We start from the raw sequence: 16,687 nt of genomic DNA on the forward strand, positions 1-16,687 counted from the left end.
AAATGGGAAAGAAGCTATACTGCTAAAATTAACATAATAAAGAAAACTTGAAAGCAGGTACCTCTGAAGAGTAGCTTAGGGAAGAAAGGGAACTGTTATTTGTTATAAACTCTTTAGGGTAAGTTTTTACCAGGCGTATACTCCCTTGATTAAAAAACAGAACCAGACCATTTAATTTACTTGATGTCCAAGTGAAATGTATTATCACTCTGTCAAAGCCACTGTGCCTTTCAATCACTCTTTATGTCTATCGGGTTAGCCTGTTTCCATGAATGTTGAATGCAGAAATTAGGAAAGTGCCACTCTAGGCGATTCTCCTTCAACAAAACTTCACATATTTAATACTTTTTCTTTGCTAACATTTAGACAAAAAATGAGAAGTAAGTCTAAGAAGTAGTTCTTGGAGGAGTTGCTTATAACACACACACACTCACAAATAAAAATTATGAATCAAATTTGTATTAGCATTATTTTAGCAGTGCTTTCTTCATTAAGGTTTATTTCCTTCCTTGATCACTATAATTTCATTTAAGTATGTTGCCAAAATACATTTCCTCTGATTTTATATAGACTGAAGTTAGTATACAAAAATCATGTAAACATCTACAAGTACCAAAACATTTGTGACCTTAAGTTTTATGGTGCAAGAAATGGGCACTGATAAGGGATACAAATAAATTATAAAGAGTTCCATATAATATTTTATTATTAAAACCCACCAGAAAAGTGAAAGGAATGTTATTGAGCCTTAATAAACAACTGTGAACACAATCCAAAAGTGTTTTCTTCTCCAGTTCTCATCCTCAGTTTAACTGGCACTGGAGACAGCTAGCTTCTTCAAATGATCCATGAACACCTGCAGGCTGACATCGTCAGTTAGGATGGGCGCTCCAGTTTCCTAAAATTCAATGATAAAGGTGTTGGCAGGTGTCTTAAAAACTGGTTGTAATTTATGAGTTGTTAAGGACCTTTCTGCCTCAGAACATTCACAAGTATTGTCTCTTCTGCTATGAGCTACCCCCACCCTCTACCTTGGTAACTAAAAATTTATTTTAACTGAAGCATTTCCTCACAAGATCCTTCCCTGATCCACAGTAGTCAGGGCATCCCTGCCACTAGAGAGAGTTCTGAAAATATGCCCTTCTATTTCCATCCTCTCTCCAGTTCTGATGATTCATCCACAGTCTGGTTCCCCACCAGGCGTGAGTTCCTGGAGACCCACACATCTTGCATCTCATCTTCCCCACAACTCTGCCAGGTAAGATAACTTCATGAAATCCTAAACCCTCCCCACCTCTCAGTCTCAATTAGAGCAGAACCCCAGGTCCATGTTCCTCTCCCTGCCCCCATATGGACCTCACTGCGGTCCCCATGTGCTGCATAATTTCCAGTTTTTATAAATAATAAACCTCTATTTTTCCCAATGGTTATCGCTGCAAGACATCTTACAATCATAACAAAAGCCTCAAGGGCCAGTTCAGTCTTAATATTTCTAAAATTCACATGGAAAGCAAAAGGAACTAGAAAAGTTAAGACAATTTTTAAAAAGAAGAATAAAGTGGGAAAAAAATCAGTCTGTCTGATTTTAAGACTTACTATACAGCTACAGTAATCAAGACTGTGTGGCACTGGTAGAGGCATAGAAACAAAGATCAGAAAACCCAGAAATGGACCCAAACATATAGAGCCAACTTATCTTTGACAAATATGCAAAAACAACTCAATGGAGGAAAGATAATCTTTTATGACAAATGGTAACTAAAAATTTATTTTAACTGGACATAGCCATATATAAAAAATAAACCTATGATTCACAATTTACACAAAATTAATTCAAAAGAGACCACCATGGATCACAAAAGAAACAAATATGAAAGATCCTCAGGTTCTAAGGCTAGACAAAGAATTCTTAACACCTAAAGGCACAAACCATAAAAGGAAAAATTGATAAAGTGGAGTTCATAAAAATTAGAAGCTTTGCTCTTCAAAAGACTCCATGAAGAGAATATGCAGACAAGCTACAAGTGAGAGAAAATATTACAAATCACATACCCAACAAAAGATTAGCAGCTAGAATATAAAAAGAACTCTCAAAACTCAAAAGTAAAAAAGGAAGTAATCTAATGAGAACATGGGCAAAAGACAAAGAGATTTCATCAAAGAAGATAAACAGATGGCAAAGAAGTATATGAAAAGATATTGATATCATTAGCCATTAAAAAATATAAGTTAAAACCATAATGTTATATACCAATATACCTAACAGAAGAGACAAAATAAAAATGATAAAACCAAATGCAGGCAAGGATGCAGAGAAATTAGATCACTCATACATTGTTAGTGGGGATATAGTCACTAAAAACATTATGGAAGTTTCTTAAAATTAACTAATCACATAACTACCATGTGATTGAGCAAATTGTGCTCCTAAGCATTTATCTCAGAGAAATGAAAGTGTTTGTTCATAAGAAACTTGTACATAAATATCTATAGCAGTTTTATTCCCAATACCTAGAAACTTGAATAGACCAGATGTCCTTCAATGAGTGAATGATTAAACTGTCGTACATCAATGCTGTGGAACATTACTCAGCAAATAAAAAGAAACAAATAATTGATACGTGCATCATTCTGGATGAAATGGGATTAAATATTTAAACATATTATGCTAAGAGGGAAAAACACCAATCCCAAATGGTTATGTACCATGTGATTTCACATATCTAAATATCCTGATAAAAAAAATGTAGAAATGGAGAATGTATTAGCAATTGACAGGCATTAAAGAAAGGGGTGAAGTAGGTGGGAAGTGTTGTTATAAAAGGCAACATGAGAGGTCCTTGTGGCCTTGTGGTGATGGAAACTTGTACCCTGACAATGTCACTTGTTTTACAAACTATAACTGGAGAAAAGACATAGAGGATCTCTGCATTATCTTTCACAACTGCATGCAAATTTACAATTACCTCCAAAAAGCTTAATTGAAAAAATGTTAAAAGAAAGTGGAAGAAAAGACTCATTTAAGGGAGATGTAAATGGTGGGGTAATTAGATTAAAAGAAAGGAATTAGAGGCTGAAAATTGAAATAGAAGTAATGATGAGCAGATTTTTTTTCTTGAACTCTTGAGAGGAAGAAAGGATACCAGTGTTCCATCCTCTGGCTAAAACGTATGTTAAGCTGCAAATTATAGAAGGGGACTAATGGGGGTGCCCTACCTCTAGCTACACTATTAGAAGGGTGCCTACTCCCACTGCCCCTCCAGCAAATTACCCAAATTATTCTGTCTCAGGCTCAAAACAGATCCAGTTTGTAGGACTTTGTAGGTTTTAAAAACAAGTATTTTGAAAATAATAGCCTGGTCCCCCCCAATACCTGCCAATTTCTTACCTGTCCCCAAGCATACAGGTTATTGTGAGTCTGAGATGGGTTCACTTTAGACAAGAGGAATCGAGCCTTAAAAAAATAAATAAGTAAAGGTTAATCATGGCATTAATGTTAACGTAATAGGAAAAAAAATATTTCTACAACACTTCTTTTCAAAGTGGAAATATTCTACTATACAGGAACCCATTTCTTTAACTTAAATTCTCTATTTCCTAGGGTTCCTGAAATATAAAACAGGTATTTTATTTGGTAATCTTCAACTTTAACAGAAGTCATATTTAGAAGTTTACCTGTATATTAATTTATGTCACCACATAAAATGTTAACCATGCTGTTTGGGTTTATAGCTATAAAAATGTAGCATAAAACCAGCTGAACATAAGGGCTAGAATTTAGTCACTCACCTGACTGCCTCCATGCTCTGTATTAATGTACCGAGGCATTGGGAAGCGCGCTTGCAGAATTTCCTGAGCATCATCCAGCGGTGCCTGCAGAAGGTGCTTGAAGTTTTCATACTCAGGCATATCCTGGTATCCAGCTTTCCGCCACTGAGCTATGGTCTACACCAAAAAAAAAAAAAAAAAAAAAAAAAAACAAACTATTGTGCAAACATTGAAACAGCAGCCTTTTCTGACACTTCTGACTTTCTAACACCACCATTGCCACCCAGAACTTGTTTTGAGTAAAGAAGTCTTATGTCACAAACGACAAGTTTCAGAGGGGAGCAAAGCAGATATGACTAGGAGCAGCATAAACAAGCAAGGAGTTGCATTCAGGACCTACCCACCCCCCACCCCCACCCCTGATCCATACAGTTCTCTCTGAAATGTCAGAGACATCAGTCCTACCTCGTTTCCTTCCTAACAGAACAAACCAAACAGCTGAAAACACCCAGGAATTAGTTGCCCCAAGGAGCCATAGGCTCCTTTTCCTTTTCCTCCACTGCTATCACTCACCTAGCCTGCCCTTTCCTCACACCCATTGGGGAAAGGGATTGTTGGCCACCTACACAGAAATCATCCCCCCTTAGTATACAACCTCTTCAAGCAGTCCTACCTCCTGCTACCTCAGATTCTGAGTTGGGACACTCATGGTGAGCGAGATAAAAGAATCGAAGTGTGGGTATGAATTAGGCAGTGAATAGAAGGCAATATACCCAACTAGGCTAAACACTTTGCATTTCATTCCTTCTTTTATTCCTATGCACAACTAGCCTAGGAAATATTTTGTATACAGAAGAAATCAAGAGTAGGCAGTTAATCTATCTTTACTTTATAAGTAAACTGAAGTGCTTTCCCATCTTTAGAACCCATCACATGTACAAAGAAGGTGCTCAATATATGTTTGAATGAACTGGATCAGAAGCTGTGGTCAGATGTAGTGAGGTCAGAGATAAGGAGTGAGCTGAAGGCAAAAAAAAAAGACCCACTTGGGCCTCCCCGGTGGCGCAGCGGTTGAGCGCTGGGTTGCGAAGCTGCCCGCAGCCTCTGCAGCGCCGGTTCGATTCCCGGCTGCTCCCCGGCCACCGGAGGAGGGTCCCACATGGTGCGCAGACCTCTCCTGCCGCCCGCTGCTCCCCTCAGCAGTGTACTTCGGTCCTTCTGCCTGCTCTGCTCCCCACTCTGGCTCTGGTGAATTCTCTCACCCTCCCGCGCTTCTGACTGTCCCCAGTGCATGTATAAACAAAAAAAAAAAAAAAAAAAAAACGAACAAACAAACAAATAAATAAATAAAACATGCCTCTATAAAAAAAAAAAAAAGACCCACTAGGTCATGATTATTGCTCCCACAGGAATCCATGGAACAGCAGCTGGTCACCCAATGTCCCTGATCCAGGACCATTACTGTTGGTCTAGTATCTGTGGGCAATGGCTGGCATGGTGCATGCTAATAGGCTGGAAAAAAGTTTAAAGTCATAAAATGCCTATTAGAAAACTAAAGCACCCTAAATTACTAAAGGCATCCTGAAACAAAATTTGTATTTTTTCACAATTTGAATCACTTCTAATGTACAGACAGGGCCTCCCTGGCAGCACAAGGGGTTAAAATGCTACCTATGAAGCTAACTGCAGTCACCGCAGCACAAGTTTGATCCCCAGCCAGGGAGAAACCCACATGGCGCAGCAGACCTCTCCTGACTCGCCCATTGCTCCCCTCAGCAGTGTATTTCAGTCAGCCTATTCTGTTTCCCACTCTGTCTCTTGTGGATCCTTTCACCACCTGCACCTCTGGCCTGTACCCCAATTCTTGTATGCATAAATAAATAATTAAAAAAAAAAAAAAAAACAAATGTACAGACACTAGGAAATCAATTCAATCACCAAGGCAATTTTGGAAAGGAAAAGAATATACAATTGAAGAAAAAGCACCACTGAATATAATGTTCAATTAAAGGGTTTTCTTTAGAGCAACCATTCTTTCTTAGGGAATGAAACTCCCTTGAAATAGTAATATCTCCCCTGAAAACCATGAACAGTCATCCTAGGGATTTACAAATCAGTGTAAGATTCTCTGTGCCAAGTTATTTCATCAAAAATAAACAAACAACAAAAAAATACTTTAGTCCCAAGTTAAGTATGAGTGCTTACTAGTAATTCCAACATAACTGTGAAGGGACAGTTGTGTAAAAAAGTATAGCCAAGAAAAGTGCCTGACAACTCAGAAAGCAATATATTATTCGTGATTTAAAGAACCACCTGAGATTTCCTTACAGCAAATATTATTAAAATTCTTAATATACAAACCTCAGGGATCTGAAAAAAGATTTTCTTCATTAGAAGAAAAGCCACTGTACTCCTTATAAGCCAGGTGCTATAAGCCCAAATTCTTGTTTCAAATGTCAGAAGAACTAATTTAAGAACAAAGTAAGGAAAAAAATAAGTATCATCTTACCTCACCAAGATAAATGACAATCTGGAAGAAAGTATCCATCAGCAAAATTCTGTCAGCTAAAATACTGCTGCTGTCCAAGAGCACTGGCTGAAAAAAAGGGAGCGAGAGCTGACTGTGGTCCCCCTGTGCTCCCACATGGCAACAACAGAACAGCTATACAAATAGCACCTAATGTGGGGGCTCCCCAGCTTCATGCCACATTTCTACTTTTTGTTCCCTGACTCAGTACTGCTAAGTCTTAACGTTGTCGAAGAAAGATGTTCCAAACAATCCCTCATCAACTGAGGAATGAGATTAACAATTTATTTTGCTCTAGGAACCAGAAATATTTTCAAATATATCACTTTTGTGCTAGAAATGTTTTATCTATCAGATATACAATCTCTCAAATCTACTACTGTTGCTGAGAGACCAAGATGCCTATGTGAAAAAGAATAGCTCACAGAAATTTATGAAGTTCACCACAAAGTATCGTATTGTCATTTTTATTCCAATTATAAAAGTAACTTAAAGAAAATTTATACCAAAGTATAACAAATATTGATATTTTGGTTTATTTCCATATAGTTTCTAATTCTTGCAGGTTTTTTAAAAAACACAACTTAGTTAAGTTTCCATTTGCTTTTTTTCACAAAACATTTTAACATAAGAATTTATCTATTTTTATTATGTTACATAAACTTTGTGAGCTCTTATTTTCTTGCTATTGAATATTCATATCATCTTCAAACTTTCTATTATAATAGTTCCTTCACTATTATTTCTTTAAATAAAGATTCTTCTGTATGTCCTACAGATACAAAACATGGAATTATTGAATCTAAAGAATATAATCACATCACCAAAAAAAGGTATGCAAGTATTTTTTAAAGTTTTTTTTTACCCATAATCCTGCTTTTCACAAATAAAAGTTTTATATATCCTGTGACTTCTTCCTATGCAATATTTTCTAATACTGAGGAAAATGTTAAATTACTATACAGATTCACATTTTCTTTAGATTCACATTTTCTTCTTCTACAGTTTTCCTTTAAGGACAAATTTGTTAGAACAAAACAATATGTAGCAGAGGATTCCAATTCTGAAAAGAGCATTCAGTAAACCCTTACCTCTGGGGGTCCATGGAAGGAGTAGGAGTAGAGAATAGGCTGTATCATGATGAGGGACTGGGTTAGATCCTGTCGGGCAAAATGGTGTCTGTAGTACGATGACTCATCAGGACTGTTGTTGAACACTTGAAGAAACGGAGATCTTCTAAGATGGAACATGAACTATAGTTCCAAAGGAAAAAAAGACAAATGCATAGAGCTGTAACCTTTTTAGACACCCAGAGAGAAGAACATGCCAGTCTGTAGAACTCAGACTTTAAGAAAAAAGCTTCTGGGTTCACACAGAGTAAAATGGTAGTGCCAGGGACTTGGGGCTACATAAGAGTTGTTGTTTAATGGTTACAGAATTTCAGTTTTGTAAAATGAAAGGTTGTGAAGATCTGTTGAACAACAATGTGAAAATACTTAACACAACTGAACTGTACACCTATAAATGGTTAATTTCATGTTATGCTTTTCACAATTAGAAACTTTTAAATTACTAATGGAAGGGGAAAGGCTAAGAACTTTTTTTTTTTTAAGGATATATTTTATTTATACAAGAACTGAGGTACAGGCCAGAGGCACGGGAGGGTGAGAGAATTCACCAGAGACAGATTGGGGAATAGAACAGGCAGATGGACCAAAATACACTGCTGAGGAGAGCAGCAGGCGAGACAGGAGAGGTCTGCTGTGCCATGTGGGTATCTCCCCTGCTGGCCGGGAATCAAACCCACGCTGCAGAGGCTGCAGACAGCTTCACAGCATGGTGCTAAACCCGCTGCACCACCAGGGAGGCCCAAAGAACTGTTTATTTCTAGTCACTGGGCTGGGGTGTAGAGATAGAATGTCTGCTCTCAAAGAGGTCTGCTTTAAAGAGAACACAGCCCAGAGGGGGAAAGGCACACTCAGGGAGACACGTTTTGAGCCATCGCACTGAAAAGCACTCCTGGAAAGAGGTGAAGGGGGGGGGGGGAGCAGCAGGAAACTTCCCAAAGCCAGAGGGTTCTGAAATATGAGCATGAGGAGGCCAGAGCAAGGAGGAATGCTGGGCATGGCAGTTGCAGATGGGAGGCTGGAGACTCAGCCTCAGCTAGAATGGTGGAGTGACAGGTATGAGGGAGAAAGGGACAAGAGACGTTTTGTAGAGGTATATTCTTTACCCTGAACATAAGAAACTAGAGGGCAGCCCTTTAGCTCACTCTTAGGAGTTGCCAGAGCATGAAAATGAGCTGCCTTTTTAAGTACAAAATTTCCTGAGACTCCAAATACCAAATCATAGGTTCTTAAATAATAATCATGGCTAACAATCCACACATCCTGTGTCCAAAGCCTAAAGCTCTTCATAAAAATGATTTAATCCTTCCAATAAACCCATAAGGTAGGTAGGTTCTCTTTCCACCCCAATTGACAGGTGAGGAAAATGAGGAGGATAACTTGCCTAAAGTCACCTGCAACCGAAAGGAAGGGCAGAACTCTGTCTCACACCACTGGCCTTGCAAGTCTGGGCTCCTGACTTCTAGCTTAGATGCTTCGACAGAAGGATACTCAAACCACTTCATTTCAGTGGTTCTCATTCTATGCTTTTCAGAGTCTTAGTGAATCCTTAGGGTGACGGGGTGGTGGAGGGTGTTATGGTGGGTATATGCATAGGCACCAGAGCAGCACCAAGTCTGTTTGCGCTGTGTGCTAGCTTTTGAGAAGATCCTCTCAAAGTAAGGATCCATAGCTTTAAAAATACTGCAAACCACTTCTCCAGATTAAATCCCTCCTTCTAAAGACAAGGAAGTCAAAATTCACAGTGTTCAGCACCTCATCCAAGATGGTCAGCAACAAAGCCAGTACTGCCACTTCACCCTGATTCTGAAGGGTCCAAGGTTTTTCCTACAACACTGTATGGCTTCAACCCCCCAGGTATGGTTGGTGGGGCCCCACTCTGAACTAGGGTTTGAATGAAGTGACCTGTGAGATCCCTTTTAAGCATAAGAATCTAAGATAAACAAGTTCATGATTGAAATCATGTCCACTCTCCAAAGAGTATTTGAAAGGATACTTTCAAAGGTGCACTCAAAGTGTTTTTTCCAGTGTAAAACATTTGTATATCTCTGCCTCATGAGTTTATATAAATGAAGGTTTGCTTCTTTCTACTTAGTCATCATTGCTTTATGCTACAAAGATGGGGGAAAAGTAGGTTTGTTTCCAGTTCTTGGAACGCTGCACCTGCGAGTTCCACACTCAGTGTCATGTTGGCTTATTACTAAGTGCCTAACAGGAGCCTGGCACCTCACTGCACACTAGGACTGCCTCAGCATGAGTAAGCTTCACCGTCACACACTCAGCTAAGCACTAGATTTCCCGTCTACAGATGAGAATGGAGGTTCAGGTAAGATATAACCATACCCTGACAGCAGCTTCATAATCCACCCACTTCTCTCCCTCCTTTCCCTTGTCCAGTAGGTCCCAAATGCCCAGGTCATGCATAGTATATTTACTGCAGTTACTTATTTACTTATTTTGCATAGAAGAACTGGGGTGTAGGCCAGAGGTGTCTCAGGATTCACCAGAGACAGAGTGGGGTGCAGAACAGGCGGATTTACTGAAATACACTGCCAAGGGGAGCAGTGGTCGTAACAGGAGAGGTCTACTTTGCTCTATGTGGATTAGCTCCCTGGCCAGGGATAGAACTCAGGCCCTAATGGTGATAACCCTGAAACTTAACCCCTAGGCCACCAGGGAGGTCCCTACAGCAGTTGCTTATTGCTGACCTCCAGTTATGATGCAGAAAAATAACCACAGATGTATCATTAAACATTTGTCATATTGACTGTGGTCTCCTTTTGTTATATTCCTCTTCACATGTGCTTCATTTTCTTGGTTTGCTGCAGAGGTAGCTGATTACTCAGAACTTCTATAAAGCAGAGATGTTGTGGTGGCCTTATAGTAATGATCCTGTTTTTCCTTTTCATGAAAGTTTTTGAAGTTAGTTTCTCCTGTCTGTACTTCATCATTGTCTCCTGTAGGATTTAGGGCACTGCCTCATACAGACACAGTGTTTGTCTTGGACTTAAAAACTTTCACCACCTACAGACTAAATCTTATAACAAGCCTTTCCTCTACCCCAAGAGCAGCATTATTTCTACCACAATTTATTCTCCCATGGTTATTTTAGATGGACATTACTTACCTGAGGATACAGAGAAAAGGAATCTGATAATCTAAATGAAGTGGGGTCTTCTTTATTATACTGTCCAAACTTCTGACACTGTTGACAGAAAAAAATGTACATTAGTGTCACTTGGAAAGATTCTTAAGAGTAGGAGACCTACATTCTAATCTCAGCACTTGAGTTACAGACATTGAGTTCTAGACTAGCACTTCTCAAGCATGGATGAGCAGACAAATCACCAGGGGTGGTGTTAAAATGCAGATTCTGAATCAACAGATCTGGGGAGACTGACATTCTCCTCTCCCATGACCCTACTTTTAAAAAAGACTTGGTGGAAGGTACACTTCCCACATGAAGACTCTGCCAACTACTTAGACTTCCTGCTCAATTTTCAAATTGTGTTTGATATGTTTACATTCCCTGAGAAAGAAAATGCTGCCATGAGACAGCAAAGAATAAATATACTACAAACAAATAGGTTTCTGTACTGGGTGTTTTAGTGACTCTGATGATAAGTATATGCTGTGAATTTCCAAGCTGAGATTATGAACTATGGCAATTACTGATTTACTGCCTCATGGCTCCAAATTTACCTCTATGCCTGTTATGAAATGGATTTCAGATTAAATATTTTTCCTTTGCTAACAGGCATGATATTGAGCTTTGTCAATGGGGGGGTGGAGGTAAGCTTTTGCTTCTGGGTTTAGTGTGCTCACTCAGCTACAGCACTGTGGCTTCCCAATGCTAAGCCCTAAATTGCACCCCTTGTGGCTCTGGTCAGACCCTTCCTTGTGAATGGTGTCATCAGTTCTAGAGGGTGTATTTCTGACAAGTTCCTCTAGCACAGCAACATGGCAACTTCTGTGCCATGAAAGACTTGAGTCAGGGCTGTGCCCCCACACCTAGGCTTAGACCAGCCCTGGGGGAATAGGAAGCTCTTCCCTAGGTGCTCTCTCTTAGCTTGGATGCAATAACTACCTCTTCTATGTGCTACTTTTCTAGTCTTTAGACCTCTCTTTACTTCTCAGAAGCCAATCCCTTATTATTGTGATAGCAATTCTTACATAAAACTTTCCCTGTTTCAATTACTATGTGGTTTCTCTTCTTTCTATCTCTAATTAGATACAGAATGACACAGTAGGCACCTCTCTACATTGACTGATCCATGCACCCAAAACACACATCTGAAACCTGAAGTGAAAATAAAGGACTACAGAATTCAGAGATATCTAGGGCCTCCCCAGTGGCACAACAGGTTGAGCGCCATGCTATGAAGCTGTCCGCAGCCCCTGCAGCGTGGGTTCGATTCCCAGACAACCAGGGAGATACCCACATGGGGCGGCAGACCTCTCCTGCCTCGCTCGCTGCTCCCCTCAGCAGTGTCTTCAGTCTGTCTGCCTGATCTGCTCCCCGCTCTGTCTCTGGTGAATTTTCTCACCCTCCTGTGCCCCTGGCCTGTACCCCAGTTCTTGCACAAATAATTAAATAAATAAATAAATAAATAAATAAATAAATAAATAAATAAAAATCTTTAAAAAAAAAAGAATTCAGAGACATCTAATTCAACCCTTAAATTATGCATCATTCTCCAAATGCCCTATACATGCCATTCCTTCCCACCTCAACATAGACTGTAGGATAAACACAGACTTAGCACTTTCTCCCTACAGTTCTCGGAATGTCCAGAGTTTGCCATAAGGTAAACAAATGGTGCATTTCTGTTGACTATGTAAAATAACAGGTTTGAGTAAGTTTTCTCAAAAACAGAGACCAAGACTGAAGTTATCCCTGACTTACCAGTCGGATGAGCTGTCGGTCCAACCACCGGAGCACATCAGGCCCCTCCTCTGACTCTGCTCGGAACACTCCCAGGCGTGCCATCAAGACTGCTGCGGCCTCCTGGTCAAAGGCTGCTTCTATGTGCCTGAGCTGACTCTGTGCATCTGCCCAACTGACAATTCCAGAGTTAGTGCCACACTTACATCCAAAGGAGATCAGAAAGCCAGCTTTCCATTAAGATTCAGAAACCTAAGTCGGGGCCTCCCTGGTGGCGCAGGTGGTTGAGCGCCGCACTGTGAGGCTGTCTGCAGCCCCTGCAGCATGGGTTCGATCCCGGCCAGCTAGCAAGGATCCCACATGGCGCAACAGACCTCTCCTGTCTCACCTGCTGCTCCCCTCAGCAGTGTATTTCGTCAGTCTGCCTGTTCTGCTCCCCACTCTGTCTCTGGTGAATCCTCTCACCCTCCCACGCGTGTGGCCTGTACCCTGGTTCTTGTATAAAAATAAATAAATCTTTAAAAAAAAAAGAAACCTAGGTCAGGCCTCCCTGGTGGCACAGGCAGTTGAGCGCTGCACTGTGAAGCTGTCCACGGCCTCTGTAGCACGGGTTTGATCCCGACCGGCTGGCGAGAATCCCACATAGCAAAGCAGACCTCTCCTGTCTTGCCCGCTGCTCCCCTCAGTAGTGTTATTTCGTCAGTCTGCCTGTTCTGTTCCCAGCTCTGTCTCCGGTGAATCCTCTCACCGTTCCGCACATCTGGCCTGTACCCCAGTTCTTGTATAAAAATAAATAAATCTTAAAAAAAAAAAAAGAGGAAAAAATCTAAGTCCCATTCCTTCATCTACGACAACACAGGCCTGGACTGCATTACAAGGAATCATGAGAGTTTTACATTCATGATCATTGACCTTCATGTGATGAAGGCGCTAAAGGCTATAAGCTCAAAGAAAAAATATTATAGAGAACTTCTTAATGTTTCACAAGATATTAAGAAAGTAGAAACCCAAAAGATAACTGAGACTCAAGTCAGTGTCTATTCCTCTAGGTCAATCTGACTGAAATCTAAATATTTACAAGTTTACAAAATGACCTGCCAGGATCCTATCCATGGTCTAAAGAATGAGCACATACACAAGTTTTCCAGAGGAACAGACATGATAATCAAGCAAAAAGACAACAGATAGACCAAGAACAAATATGAACAAACTACGGTAGTCATACACAGAAGACACAAAGTCCCTGCAAATCAATGAAGAAGAAAAAGGATGAGGCCTTTATAAAATTGGCCAAGACTATCAGACAATATATAATCAATAAATATGGAAAGTGCTTAACCTACTGATAAATGGAAAAATATACCAAGGGGGGGGCATATTGCTCTATTACTGCATATTATGGCATATTGCTCTGTTACTGCATATTAAAGGTTGATGATATCCACTATTAATGAGTGACAGGGCACTCTCCTTGCACTACTGGGGAAAATACAACTTATTTTCTTAGCAGAGTAGTTTTGCAGTATCCAAAATTTCACTATGTGAAGTGGAAAGAAATACTTGTACACAAAGACCTTAAAATCTATCTGCAACACTGTCAGAGGGAAGGTAGGACCTGAAACATCCTTTTATAGGAGTGGTACATCTCACACAAACAACACAACACTGTGTAATCATTAACACAAATGTGGTAAAGGTTAATATGTACTGACATAAAAGATAACCTTGACGTATTAAGTGAAAAAGCTTATAAATATGCTAATATAAGATATAGTACATATATACATGATACATAATTGCACAGAAATGGGATTATGAAGTTAAATGCCAGAATGGTAATATAATTTTACTTCTGGGGAGAGTAGAAGAGAGCCATCCTTTCATACTTATGTATGTACTGTTTGAATCTTGTTTGTTTTTTGTTTTTGTTTAATTTTTTTTTATAGAGGCATGTTTCATTTATTTATTTATTTATTTGTTTGTTTGTTTGTTTGTTTGTTTTTGTTTATACATGCACTGGGTACAGTCAGAAGTGAGGGAGGGTGAGAGAATTCACTAGAGCCAGAGCGGGGAGCAGAGCAGGCAGAAGGACCGAAGTACACTGCTGAGGGGAGCAGCGGGCATGGCAGGAGAGGTCTGCGCACCATGTGGGACCCTCCTCTGGCGGGCGGGGAGCAGCCGGGATCGAACCGGCGGGGCATAGGCCGCGGGCAGCTTCGCAACCCAGCGCTCAATCGGTGCGCCACCGGGGAGGCCCTGTACTGTTTGAATCTTTTACAAGAAGGATGTGTTTATGGGTTACTTATCTGATAAAGTAATAAAATTTTTTTTCTTATTAAAAATGATTCTGGGCCTCCCCGTTGGCGCAGCGGTTGAGTGCTGGGTTGCAAAGCTGCCCGCAGCCTCTGTAGCGCCAGTTCGATCCCCGGTTGCTCCCCAGCCACCGGAGGAGGGTCCCACATGGCGCGCAGACCTCTCCTGCCGCCCGCTGCTCCCCTCAGCAGTGTACTTCCGTCCTTCTGCCTGCTCTGCTCCCCGCTCTGGCTCTGGTGAATTCTCTCACCCTCCCATGCTTCTGACTGTACCCACTGCTTGTATAAGTAAATAAAAAAATAAATCTTTAGAAAAAATAAATAAATAAAATGATTCTTCTAGGTAAGTGCCTGTAGATCTACCTCAGTTAGCCAAATTGACTCTTCTTCTGCCTCCTCTAATCAAATGAGCCAGTGAGGACTGGTGGTGAGAACCATTCAATGGAATTACAAGGATAAACAAATAGATGTTAAATGATCACTCCACAGGAAAAAAACACCAGTGGCTCAAGAGACATAAAGCCGGCTTGCTCACTTTCGGGCAATGGTGGTCACGCGGATGCGTCTCTGAGTACTGGAGTGCTGATACTGCGTGACAAACTGGATGGCACCTCTGCCTCCTTGGGGGACTGGGGCGTTGTGCTGTAGGGTGAGAGGTCATACATCTTTTTAATCTTATAGGCATAAATCAAACACAGTTACAGAGCTCACAGGTCTTCCTAACATGATTCACAGAGTCATGAAGATTAAGGTTCCTGAAGCATTTTGAATAGCATACTTAAGACATGGGCATTTGAATATATATAATTTTACCTAATTAAAAAAAATGCTATAGAGCCTACAGTGGCACAAGGGATTAAGTCTCAGCACTATGAAGCTATCCACAGTCACTGCAACATGAGTTCGATCCCCACCCAGAGAACTAACCCACATGGTGCAGCACACCACCTGCTGCTCCCCTCAGCAGTGTATTTCAGTAGATCTTCCTGTCCTGCTCCCCACTCTGTCTCTGGTGAATCCTCTCACCTCACTCCCCCTCCTGGACTTCTGGTCTACATCCCAGTTCTTGTATACATACATAAATAAATATAAATCTTTAAAAAAAAATTTTTTAAAAAAACTATATTAAAATACACACTGAACTCAAATTCATATAAATGTTGAAGTGTTTAGGGCTGAATCCTAAATACTTGAAATTTGCTTTGAAATGCATCAAAAGTAAGATGAGCTGATAGGCATATATAAGACAAAGCAAATATATTAAATATTAATCACAGAATTTAAGCTTTTTACTATATAAATCTTTAAATCAATCTGTGTATTTGAATTTTTTTTTAAATGAAATATCAGGGAAAGAAATGACACACTCAAAACTCCACCACTATTTTGATGACTGGTAAAAGTCATGACTCTTCCAATGACCTTATCATTGGACAAGCTTATGCTGTCTGACTCTGACCAAACCCCAGAAGGAATAAAAGAGAACACGCCAGTCTGGTGTTAGGTCAAACACAAGCCCATGCAACATCAACTGTGGAGGAAAAAAACAGAGGCCAGCAGTTTGTAACATTTCAAAAAATACAATACCATGACATGAATATTTGTGAAGAAATCCAACTCACCTGATTAACTACTTCAAAGTAGATGCCAAGTGTAGACGTAGGATCCAAGCCACAGATTTTCCACTGACTCGTGCCACCAACACCTAGCTCCTAAGGGTGAGAAATGGAATTTCAAGAAACAAAAATAAAAACCTACTCCTGCAGTTACCTTCTAATGCAAAGTATTGACTCAGAGGGGGTAGGCCACTTATCTCAATCAAATTTAACTAAAAAAAGTACAATTATGAAACAGAATATGGTTTAACACATTTACAGTATTTTAAAGTTAACTTTTTTATATCAGCACACATTAATTTTCATTATATCACCAACATATAGCTACACACACACACACACACACACACACACACACACACACACACACACGGTACATAATTCTGAAGTCAACAGAAAGACTCAAATCAGGGTTAGGGAGGAAATAAAGAGTAGAAAAGAAAAAGAATTAT

At 40.1% G+C, this 16,687-nt stretch overlaps 1 protein-coding gene across 1 annotated transcript in view; it reads right to left on the bottom strand.

Annotated features, from left to right (window-relative positions):
- Positions 1–448: 448 nt before the first annotated feature.
- Positions 449–16,687, bottom strand: part of SEC23B (SEC23 homolog B, COPII coat complex component) — a 39,226-nt gene continuing 22,987 nt past the window's right edge. Inside the window, exons 13-21 of the mRNA XM_037494113.2 lie at positions 16,242–16,331; positions 15,155–15,261; positions 12,329–12,482; positions 10,550–10,627; positions 7,387–7,548; positions 6,278–6,364; positions 3,790–3,945; positions 3,389–3,454; positions 449–898 (exon numbers count right to left, since the gene is read on the bottom strand). Of these exons, the coding sequence (XP_037350010.1) occupies positions 809–898; positions 3,389–3,454; positions 3,790–3,945; positions 6,278–6,364; positions 7,387–7,548; positions 10,550–10,627; positions 12,329–12,482; positions 15,155–15,261; positions 16,242–16,331 (990 nt within the window). The 3' untranslated portion in view covers positions 449–808. The remainder of the gene's footprint in view (positions 899–3,388; positions 3,455–3,789; positions 3,946–6,277; positions 6,365–7,386; positions 7,549–10,549; positions 10,628–12,328; positions 12,483–15,154; positions 15,262–16,241; positions 16,332–16,687) is intronic.

Source organism: Talpa occidentalis, unplaced genomic scaffold (genome assembly GCF_014898055.3).
Source record: "Talpa occidentalis isolate TD23 unplaced genomic scaffold, MPIMG_talOcc4v2.1 talOcc4.10, whole genome shotgun sequence".
In the NCBI taxonomy this organism is placed as follows: Eukaryota; Metazoa; Chordata; class Mammalia; order Eulipotyphla; family Talpidae; genus Talpa; species Talpa occidentalis.